The 12,142-nt window shown below is 42.4% G+C and overlaps 1 protein-coding gene across 1 annotated transcript in view; it reads left to right on the top strand.

Moving 5' to 3' along the window:
• Positions 1 to 3,912: 3,912 nt before the first annotated feature.
• LOC126106834 (uncharacterized) overlaps positions 3,913 to 12,142 on the top strand; it is an 85,502-nt gene continuing 77,272 nt past the window's right edge. The window contains exons 1-2 of the mRNA XM_049913232.1: positions 3,913 to 3,985; positions 10,386 to 10,487. Of these exons, the coding sequence (XP_049769189.1) occupies positions 10,404 to 10,487 (84 nt within the window). The 5' untranslated portion in view covers positions 3,913 to 3,985; positions 10,386 to 10,403. The remainder of the gene's footprint in view (positions 3,986 to 10,385; positions 10,488 to 12,142) is intronic.

Genomic DNA, 12,142 nt, shown 5'->3' with positions numbered 1-12,142 from the left:
ACTACCTCTGTTCGTAAAACAGTTCGCAGACAGTATTCACATATCCCACTGACTGTACCTGCAAAATTATACTATTGTACAACACACAGCTCAGGAGATGTGACGTCATAAACAGATGCATAAAAAACTTCAAACGAGGCGCAAATTACCCCGACCAAACTCATCACGTGTTTGATAATGAGATCACTTAGCAACTTTAAACGAACTCCAAGCAAAATCCGAAACTACTTCTCATTTGCAGCCGCAAAAGATAATGAAAGAGAAACAGTTTTGCGTCTGCAACCATAAACTTTTTACATGCTTAATTCTATCATGGGTTATGGGAGATTTCTTAACCAAATTTGTGATAATGCGTCGTACGACTTTTGCACGCTCCTGGCATCTAGTGGTCGTCTGCTGCACCAGCTCAGGTTTCTGTCTCTAGTGAAATACAGCGTTTAAAACCGTAGAAAGTATAATGTTGTCTTAAGTAGCCTTGGGAAATATGCTTACCACCAAAATAACTTCTCCAAGAGGCGTGGGAAGTATACTTACCACAAAATTAATATTTTTATGGGTTCTGGGAAGCATAATTACCACCTACTTAGTGGTTTCACAAAGACAGTGGGAGTATGTCTTACCGCAACTGGGTATGACTGACGCAGTTGCAGGTATGTGAAAAATCCTACAACAATCAGTTTCCGTTCGTCGTGAGATCACTTGTGCCTCGTTTCTGCAGGACATATTATTGTGACTTGCATCTGCTCGTTTCTTTATTGCGTAGTAAATGAAGTTTCAACGAAGTTTTTAAACAGTGATAGGTAAATTAAAACGCAAAATGCTGTTTTTCATTTTTTTTCACTTTTAGTGACCCAAAAGATGATAATGGGATATCCACTTTTTCCATACTTTAAAAGCTCACAAAAGGGCGGTGGGAGTTATACATACCACCGTAGTTTCTGATCCCAAATTACAAGAATAAAATTATCAAACAATAAATGCACCTGGTCACAACTGTGATACGACACATAAGAAAGAAAGAAAGTTACTTTGATGAGTCACTTCGAAAAATGTCCCCTCCAGAGGGTTAAGGCCAAATATTGAACACATTATCTCATTTGTACAGTAATCAGACGTTTGCACTGGATGGTAATAATTAAAGTGCAGCTACTAACGAAGGTACAGTGTGGGCTGCAATTATCATATGGCAGTGAAACGTGGTAGACGTTGTAGTGCGTTAATGTGGAACAGATATACGCTGGAAAAAAATTAGTTCCAATTTCGGGCACCAGGTGCAAATCTGGCGCCGTACTGCACCTCGCAGACGTATCCACTGAACAAACTGTGTAAGCTGCGGTTCATAATAAACTCAACATTACGCTTTTCTCGCTTGTTTGACCTTTTCTGCCCACATCCCTTTCCTAAACCATCACGTACAGAAACATTTCTATACGTCTTTCTTGTATTCATTGCGAAATATTTGCACCCGGAGGCCAAAGCTGCTAATAGCTTTTCCAGTATTACACATCAGAATGACTACGAAGTTTCGCTGCCATACGATAATTACGGCCCAAAGTGTACATCTATGAGTAGTTGAACTTTAATTATAACCATCCGGTAGCCGTTCTGCACACAGTAGTGTGATTGTTCAAGGAGGAACGTTCATGAAATTGAACTAAAATGTTATTTATCAATTTATTTTTTTGTTTATTGGTAGAACTCATGCGCAATAAATTCCTCAAAATTCATTAATGAAATCACATCCGAAGTACATGAAAAATAATTAAATGTCACCCAGTTTTCGTGCCACGCCCACTTCTTGAAGCAAAACTTCAATACTGGCTTGGTGAACAACGATTCTGTGGATTACTTTCAGTCGAACTTGCACGGGAGTAATCTAGAAGGCTGCATTGGACACATCCAGAAGAGAATGGGCTCCCAATGAGGAAATCTGTGAGTGATATGAAGGACACAAGTTTGAAAGATGGAAGCGGTATTGGTGGACACAACAGACTTCCAAAGATGATGATAGACACTCTCCAAGTGCATTATGTAAAGGCTGTCAGACAGAACGTATCCAGTGTAAGTGACACGAAAATTGCGATTTGTGCTACATATCTCCACATCATGTGAAGAGATGAACATCCCATTCATCATCTCTGTGACACATTAGCTTGTATAAATATCTATAGATCCATACAGGTAAGAACCCCTACATTCACAGGAGGCGCTTCCAGATTGCATCCTGGATGTTGTCAAACCCACGTAATGATTTCTGGCCGATCCTGAACTTCTAAAAACGTGTGTTCATGGCAAATCCCATAACCCAAATGAGTCTGTAAGTTCACTCATATGGAAATGATGCCCTAAAACCACATTTTCATCTTCTACAGTTGTCAAAATCGCAACTTTAGATGCATTTCTTGTGATTAATGATGAGACGTAGGGAGGATGAAGGAATTGGAGAGAATGGGGCTTCAAGATACGAAATTTCACTCAAGACATTGCGTGCAAAATAGGTTTACAGCGCCTATCTGCAGTTGAAAAGTTAGTTGAAGACCTGGTAAAGGAAAGAAGGCTGAAAACAAGAAACCAGCCTTGAAAGGAAAGAGGATCCTGAGTAATAATCTGCAGCCATATGCAGAAGTGACATAACAAAAAACCTTAGGTTGAACTTTACATTGCATTTCCTGAAAATTATATTTTTAAAGTTTATGTACCCTTTTCCCAAAACCTGGTTGAGTTTAAAATTGCATTTCCTGAAAATTATAGTTTGCAAAGTTTATGTACCTTTTTCTCATAATCTATGAAGACTAGAATTACGAAATTTTGTACACTTATTTTTGTAAGCGCAATAAATGTCTTATCAGTAAATTTAGAAATTCTGAGTGTATGCTGAAATATAGGACAAAGTGATTGGAATTGTGCGTAAGTTTTATATAGTAATTACGCAGTTATAATTTTTAAAAAAATATTAAAATTCTCCTATTCGATATATTTACAACACCTCATGTGTGAAGCTCACTACATGCAAAGAGATGAAACACAGAAAATATTGTAGAAATATCTTGAACAGTTTGTGAGAAAAAAGCTACGTATACTATTTTTTGAAGAGAAATTTTTTTAATTCCATAAAAAGGAGTTCAATATACAACCAACCGGTCGAAAATAGCCGTTTGGTACACTGACCTAGGTTTCGACACCTTTAACGATGTCTTCATCAGAATGAAGTTCCGAGAAACCGCAAAAATTACATAGCGGGAAAGCAATAGTTGGAGTCAAGAGCAGTCTAGCTTGTTGTTCAAATCTAGGCATACGTGCCAAAGTCTGGAACGTGTTTTATTCTATATTTTGACTTGAGCGTATCTGCTCTTAAGTCTGACCATTGCTTTCTCGCAATGTAATTTTACGGTTTCTCAAAATTTCATTCTGATGAAGACATCATTAGAGGTGTTGAAATCTGGATCAATTCACCAATCAGTTATTTGCAACCGGTTGGCTGTGTGATTTCTATGTTGAAGCCAATATACTGTTGCTGAGAAACAGTCCTGTTTAAAACTGGAAGTTAAATATATATAATCCAAGGAACTCAACTGTAAATGTGCTAATTTCGTGTTAAGTATGGTACAAAATTTCATTGCCGTACCTTCAGAATTGTGGATTTGATGCATTTTTGTAAATACCGTGTGTTTAACATGAACTTCGCCTTAAACAATCGAGCTGGGCGCACGGGAGTTGGGGTACTGGTATCTATTAATTACGACATTTCTGAATACAGACGGACATTTTCGCACGCTGGCGAATGAAACCACGTCGAGAAACGTAGTGCAGCTGGTGTAGATGATGAGAAGGAGGAACGAAATAAACAGTACGTCACAAGATCCAGGAAGCGGATGACAGCGTGCGTCATAGGAAGTCGTGTGGTCGGACAGCTAGGCAAGCCGGTTCCAGTCTTAGCGAGACAGACTTCTCATCACACGCTGCCTGCTCACCCACGGCTAAAAAGGTAGGCTACAACGACTCGTCGTCATGGTCATAATTATCATCACCATCATCATCATCATTGTCATGAGTGTCATCAGCCACTTGATATTCGCTTTTCGATGTATTACAGCATTCAGCTACCTTTTAAGAATTGACATACCACCAAAAGGTAGTATGCGACCGTTTAAATGTGTATATAACAATTTAATTAGGTAATGAACGGTTAAAATTACTATGTTTACATTACACATTTCAGCAATTACCATCTTCAGATTAATTAATTCATAACAGCTTAGTCACGATATACAGGAATTTCATTTATGCGTTTTCAACATCACGAAATCGTCTAAAATATGTCAATGGATGTTGTTGTTGTTGTTGTTGTGGTCTTCAGTTCTGAGACTGGTTTGATGCAGCTCTCCGTGCTACTCTATCCTGTGCAAGCTTCTTCATCTCCCAGTACCTACTGCAACCTACATCCTTCTCAATCTGCTTAGTCTATTCATCTCTTGGTCTCCCTCTACGATTTTTACCCTCCACGCTGCCCTCCAATGCTACATTTGTGATCCCTTGATGCCTCAGAACATGTCCTACTAACCGATCCCTTCTTATAGTCAAGTTGTGCCACAAACTCCTCTTCTCCCCAATTCTCTTCAGTACCTCCTCATTGGTTATGCGATCTACCCATCCAATCTTGAGCATTATTCTGTAGCATCACATTTCGAAAGCTTCTATTCGCTTCCTGTCAAAACTATTTATGGTCCATGTTTCATTTCCATACATGGCTACACTCCATACAAATACTTTCAGAAACGACTTCCTGACACTTAAATCTATACTCGATGTTAACAAATTTCTCTTCTTCGGAAACGCTTTCCTTGCCATTGCCAGTCTACATTTTATATCCTCTCTACTTCGACCATCATCAGTTATTTTGCTCCCCAAATAGTAAAACTCATTTACGAATTTAAGTGTCTCATTTCCTAATCTAATTCCCTCAGAATCACCCGATTTAATTCGACTACGTTCCATTATCCTCGTTTTGCTTTTGTTGATGTTCATTTTATATCCTCCTTTCAAGAACCTGCCCATTCCGTTCAACTGCTCTTCCAAGTTCTTTGCTGTCTCTGACACAATTACAATCTCATCGGCGAACCTCGAAGTTTTTATTTCTTCTCCATGGATTTTAACACCTACTCCGAATTTCTCTTTTGTTTCCTTTACTGCTTGCTCAATATACAGGTTGAACAACATCGGGGAGAGGCTACAACCCTGTCGCACTCCCTTCCCAACCGCTGCTTCCCTTTCATGCCCCTCGACTCTTATAATTGACATCTGGGTTATGTACAAATTGTAAATAGCCTTTCACTCCCTGTATTTTACCCCTGCCACCTTCAGAGTATTTCAAACAACATTGTCAAGAGCTTTCTCTAAGTCTACAAATGCTAGAAACGTAGGTTTGCCTTTCCTTAATCTTTCTTCTAAGATAAGTCGTAAGGTCAGTATTGCCTCACGTGTTCCAACATTTCTACGGAATCCAAACTGATCTTCCCCGAGGTCGGCTTCTACCAGATTTTTCATTCGTCTATAAAGAATTCGTCTTAGTATTTTGGAGCTGTGACTTATTAAACTGGTAGTTCGGTAACTGTCACATCTGTCAACACCTGCTTTCTTTGGGATTGGAATTACTATATTCTTCTTGAAGTCTGATGGTATTTCGCCTGTCTCATACATCTTGCTCACCAGATGGTAGAGTTTTGTCAGGACTGGCTTTCCCAAGGCCGTCAGTAGTTCAAATGGAATGTTGTCTACTCCCGGGGCCTTGTTTCGACTTAGGTGTTTCATTGCTCTGTCAAAATCTTCACGCAGTATCTTATCTCCCATTTCATCTTCATCTACATCCTCTTCCATTTCCATAATATTGTCCTCAAGTACATCGCCCTTGTATAGACCTTCTATATCAATGGATGATAAAGGAGTCTAAAGTCTTTCCTGGATTACAAAAAAAGTATTTCTATGAAACTGTGCTAGATACAGTAAGAAATCCGCTTAGACATGTGGAAGTGTATCCATAAACAAAACTTTATTATGAGTTAAGTTACCATTTGCAACAAAGTGCAGCACATTAAAAAAAAAGTTTTGTAGTGAGGTAAACACATTATGTAGATCATGTCACACAGTCATTCTATTTTACCATGTGATGACATGACGTTGGGACTCAATGACATGTTTCAGACGACTTCATGATGTTCAAAGTGCATGACTGGAATTCTTACGTATCATGATGAAGCTGTTAGGGGATTCATCACAACTGAAGAGGGCAATCACTTACCGAAAGTGGTAATGTGAACAATGCAATTATTAAGCTATCTTCAAGTAATAAATTATTACATACGGTATTCAACCTCTGTTGCTTCAAGCACGCTTTTCAAATGCCATCTAAGATGGACGAAACACTGGTTACCGCCTAAAATGATAAGACTGGTCGCTTTGGAGCGGAAATGAACTTACGCAACACTGTATTCTTCCTTTCCCCCCAGTATCTCTTCACTCATCCACTGTACTTCTTTTTACATTCACGTCTGAATTTTATCAGGTCGGCTGTTCATCAAGTTTTGCTCTGTGAATTATGGAGCTACATTTTCTTCTATCTTGAATTATTTCGTCGCAGATGTTGTGTATTTTATTTAAAAAATGGCTCTGAGCACTATGGGACTCAACTTCTGAGGTCATCAGTCGCCTAGAACTTAGAACTAATTAAACCTAAGTAACCTAAGGACATTACACACATCCATGCCCGAGGCAGGATTCGAAACTGCGACCGTAGCGGTCACGCGGTTCCAGACTGAAGCGCCTAGAACCGCACGGCCACACCGGCCGGCTGACAAGGTTTCTAATTTGTGATCATAATAATTGTAGTTATGCAATACAGTGTATTGAATGAAATGACAAATAGCGAAATATGTGGGCCCATCTTCCACGGATTTTTCCTAAAAGTTAGCCCAACCTTTGTTTTTTTTAGAAATTTGTGGTAAGGTCTTATGGGACCAAACTGCTGAGGTCATCGGTCCCTAAGGCTACACACTACTTAATCTAACTTAAGCTAATTTACGCTAAGGACGAAACACACACCCATGACTCGAACCTGCAAGCGCCGGCCGTGGTGGTCTCGCGGTTCTAGGCGCACAGTCCGGAACCGCGCGACTGCTACGGTCGCAGGTTCGAATCCTGCCTCGGGCATGGATGTGTGTGATGTCCTTAGGTTAGTTAGGTTTAAGTAGTTCTAAGTTCTAGGGGACTGATGACCTCAGATGTTAAGTCCCATAGTGCTCAGAGCCATTTTTTTGAACCTGCAACGAGGGAAGCCGCACGGACCGTTGTTGTGAGGTATCAACTGTAAATTGTTGCTAATCTGTGTTTTCATCTTCTTTTGCCATAGCTGTTGCCTAACCCAAGCGGTAATTGTTGGTCACTCTAAGCTCATTAGCCCAAAACATCGGGAATCCGTACCATCTCTTATCCTAAATGGAACAAATATTAACTTCTCTCCCTCAGCAAAGAGTTTGGGAGTAATAGTAGATGAAAATCTAAATTGGACAGAGCACGTAACTGCAGTGTGCAAGAAAGAATCAGCGTCCATTGATGTCCTAGAAAAATATAAAAAAACTCTTCGCTTTCGATTTGAAAAAGAAATTAGTACAAACGCCTATACTCCCAATCATTGACTTCAGCGATATTATCCTACAAGGCCTCTCTCAGGAAACTTCGCGACGTCTGGAACGGGTCATGAATGCCTGCGTCCGATATATCTGTGACGTTCGACTTTTTGATCACATTTCACCAGCATATGCAAAATTGTCCTGGCTGCGTGCAGACAAACGCAGAGATTTCCATACACTCTGTCTCATCTACTGCCTCATAAATGTACACTGTCCCTCATATCTCTCCTCGTCCTTAACGCTTATGTCGGAACAACATGACAGAAACACACGTTCCCATCATAATAAAATCCTCTCTGTTCCACTGCATCGCTCAATCGCCTTCTCCAAGTCCTTTACAGTAGCGGGAACCCGACTCTGGAATAACCTCCCTCGTTATGTTAGAGAACTTAAAAACATTTCCGGCTTCAAAAAACAGTTAATGACGTATCTACACTCCTGGAAATGGAAAAAAAACACATTGACACCGGTGTGTCAGACCCACCATACTTGCTCCGGACACTGCGAGAGGGCTGTACAAGCAATGATCACACGCACGGCACAGCGGACACACCAGGAACCGCGGTGTTGGCCGTCGAATGGCGCTAGCTGCGCAGCATTTGTGCACCGCCGCCGTCAGTGTCAGCCAGTTTGCCGTGGCATACGGAGCTCCATCGCAGTCTTTAACACTGGTAGCATGCCGCGACAGCGTGGACGTGAACCGTATGTGCAGTTGACGGACTTTGAGCGAGGGCGTATAGTGGGCATGCGGGAGGCCGGGTGGACGTACCGCCGAATTGCTCAACACGTGGGGCGTGAGGTCTCCACAGTACATCGATGTTGTCGCCAGTGGTCGACCTGGGACCGGACCGCAGCGACGCACGGATGCACGCCAAGACCTTAGGATCCTACGCAGTGCCGTAGGGGACCGCACCGCCACTTCCCAGCAAATTAGGGACACTGTTGCTCCTGGGGTATCGGCGAGGACCATTCGCAACCGTCTCCATGAAGCTGGGCTACGGTCCCGCACACCGTTAGGCCGTCTTCCGCTCACGCCCCAACATCGTGCAGCCCGCCTCCAGTGGTGTCGCGACAGGCGTGAATGGAGGGACGAATGGAGACGTGTCGTCTTCAGCGATGAGAGTCGCTTCTGCCTTGGTGCCAATGATGGTCGTATGCGTGTTTGGCGCCGTGCAGGTGAGCGCCACAATCAGAACTGCATACGACCGAGGCACACAGGGCCAACATCCGGCATCATGGTGTGGGGAGCGATCTCCTACACTGGCCGTACACCACTGGTGATCGTCGAGGGGACACTGAACAGTGCACGGTACATCCAAACCGTCATCGAACCCATCGTTCTACCATTCCTAGACCGGCAAGGGAACTTGCTGTTCCAACAGGACAATGCACGTCCGCATGTATCCCGTGCCACCCAACGTGCTCTAGAAGGTGTAAGTCAACTACCCTGGCCAGCAAGATCTCCGGATCTGTCCCCCATTGAGCATGTTTGGGACTGGATGAAGCGTCGTCTCACGCGGTCTGCACGTCCAGCACGAACGCTGGTCCAGCTGAGGCGCCAGGTGGAAATGGCATGGCAAGCCGTTCCACAGGACTACATCCAGCATCTCTACGATCGTCTCCATGGGAGAATAGCAGCCTGCATTGCTGCGAAAGGTGGATATACACTGTACTAGTGCCGACATTGTGCATGCTCTGTTGCCTGTGTCTATGTTCCTGTGGTTCTGTCAGTGTGATCATGTGATGTATCTGACCCCAGGAATGTGTCAATAAAGTTTCCCCTTCCTGGGACAATGAATTCACGGTGTTCTTATTTCAATTTCCAGGAGTGTACTAAAGCAACAGTAATGCCTTGCTCTGTACATGAATACACATCACTTCATTACTTCCCTCTTTCCCCCTCCTTAAATCTCGCTTCTCCAAAACTCGCTATACTAGTAAACTCTCACCTGAAGATGGCGGCCAGTTGGATCGCGGAAATATTGTGTCATGATCCGGCTGCACACCCGAGAAGAATATTATCTAGTAAACATCTACTTTACACACCAAGATATTATTGCACATCTGCACAAATCTTCATTACTATTGCCAATTTTTCTCATGTTTATCATTATTATTTGACTTTTTTTACTGTTACTATTATTGCTTTTATCATAATTTGTATGTATAGCACCTGTTGTAAAAATACTGCCAGCACTTACTTTATTAGGTCTTAGTCATTACTCTTTATTCATACTGTCACTAGAGTAATCTAATTTTCTTATTTAAACTAATGTCATGATGTAACTCTGATGTGTGAAATGCTGCATGTGTGGAACACTGGTCCGATGTAAGAGAGGGCCTGATGGCCCTAAGCTGATCAGGTTAAATAAATAAATACATAAAATAAATAAAATAAAATATTTGGCTCTGTGATAAAACTGTAGAGTTGCTATATGCAAAGAAGTTACCTCATACCAGCAATTACACTCGGCGCTGAAGGTCCTCTTCCTGTTACATTTATGTGTTCCACGTGAAGTGCTTTTAGTGAATACAACAGATAGTTTCCCTGTATCGCATGACACAAATGCAGAGACGATATCTTGCAAAAGGACACGGGTGACAACGTTTCCACACGGGCTCGCACTCCGTCTCTAGCGACCCCGTCGTCGACGGACCGGTGCACGCTGACCCTCGGCCCTTATCGCCCGTCTCCTGTTCCAGGCAGCACAGTCGAGCACGATGGGCCTCGTTCCAAAGTTCTCCATGGGCTGCTTCTGCTGCACTCTCAAGACGGGCAGCTTCGTCACCGCCGTCTTCCTATTGGTAAGCATATCCCCTTAGTTTTTGTAAACAATGCCGCAAGACCTTAATGTACTTAAAGGACGGCATCACTGAACCACCGGGCGATGTTGTAATGGGTATGTGTTTACAAACAACTTGTTCCGGTCAGGCGACAACATGTAATCAATGTTGTTGTTGTTGCGGTCTTCAGTCCAGAGACTGGTTCGATGCAGCTCTCCATGCTACTCTATCCTGTGCAAGCTTCCTCATCTCCCAGTAACCACTGCAACATACATCCTTCTGAATCTACTTAGTGTATTCATCTCTTGGTCTCCCTCTACGATGTTTAGACTCCACGCTGCCCTCCAGTACTAAATTGGTGATCCCTTGATGCCTCAGAATATGCCCTACCAACCAATCCCTTCTTCTAGTCAAGTTGTACCGCAAATTTCTCTTCTCTCCTATTCAATATCTCCTCATTAGTTATGTGATCTACCCATCTAACCTTCAGCATTCTGTAGCACCACATTTCTAAAGCTTCTATTCTCTTCTTGTCCAAACTATTAGTCGTCCACGTTTCACTTCCATACATGGCTACACTCCATACAAATACTTTCAGAAACGACTTACTGACACTTAAACCTATACTCGATGTTAACAAATTTCTCTTCTTCAGAAACGCTTTCCTTGCCATTGCGTCTACATTTTATATCCTCACTACTTCGACCATCGTCAGTTATCTTGCTCCCTAAATAGCAAAACTCATCTACTACTTTAAGCGTCTCATTTCCTAACCTAATTCCCTCAGCATCACCCGATTTAATTCGACTACATTTCATTATCTTCGTTTTGCTTTTCATGATGCTCATCTTATATGCTCCTTTCAAGACACTGTCCATTGTGTTCAGCTGCTCCTCCAGGTCCTTTGCTGTCTCTGACAGAATTACAGTGTCATCGGCGAACATCAAAGTTTTTGTTTCTTCTCCATGGTATTTAATTCCTACTCCGAATTTTTTTTTTTTGTTCCTTGACTGCTTGAGCAATATACAGATTGAATAACATCTGGGGTGGGCTACAACCCTGTCTCACTCCCTTCCCAACCACTCCTTCCCTTTCATGCCCCTCGCCTCTTATAACTGCCATCTGGTTTCTGTACAAATTGTAAATAGCCTTTCTCTCCCTGTATTTTACCCCTGCCACCTATAGAGTTTGAAAGAGAGTATTCATGTAATCTATACATTACCAAAAATGTATACGGAATAGCCGGCCGGAGTGGCCGAGCGGTTAAAGGCGCTACAGTCTGCAACCGCACGACCGCTACGGTCGCAGGTTCGAATCATGCCTCGGGCATGGATGTGTGTGATGTCCTTAGATTAGTTAGGTTTAAGTAGTTCTAAGTTCTAGGGGACTGATGACCACAGATGATAAGTCCCATAGTGCTCAGAGCCATTTTGTATACGGAATAGTACATGTCACAATAATTAATGTGAGCTTTTGGGTATAGCATACACTAACCGATATCATTACATCGGTTAAAAAAGTGGTTCCCAGTCGATAAGTATAAGGAGCTTTCAAACGAAACGAGACGAGACAGACCGGATGTGGCGTGGCGTAGAGGTTGGTAAGGCAGGAACACGTGTTCTTACGGGTGGTTGTAATTAAAGTGCAGCTACTCTGAATACCGTGAATTCCTTCTT

The sequence above is a fragment of the Schistocerca cancellata genome, chromosome 10 (genome assembly GCF_023864275.1).
Source record: "Schistocerca cancellata isolate TAMUIC-IGC-003103 chromosome 10, iqSchCanc2.1, whole genome shotgun sequence".
Classification (NCBI taxonomy): domain Eukaryota; kingdom Metazoa; phylum Arthropoda; class Insecta; order Orthoptera; family Acrididae; genus Schistocerca; species Schistocerca cancellata.
The sequence above is the reverse complement of the archived record's forward strand: the minus strand, read 5'-3'. Positions and strand labels throughout refer to the sequence as shown.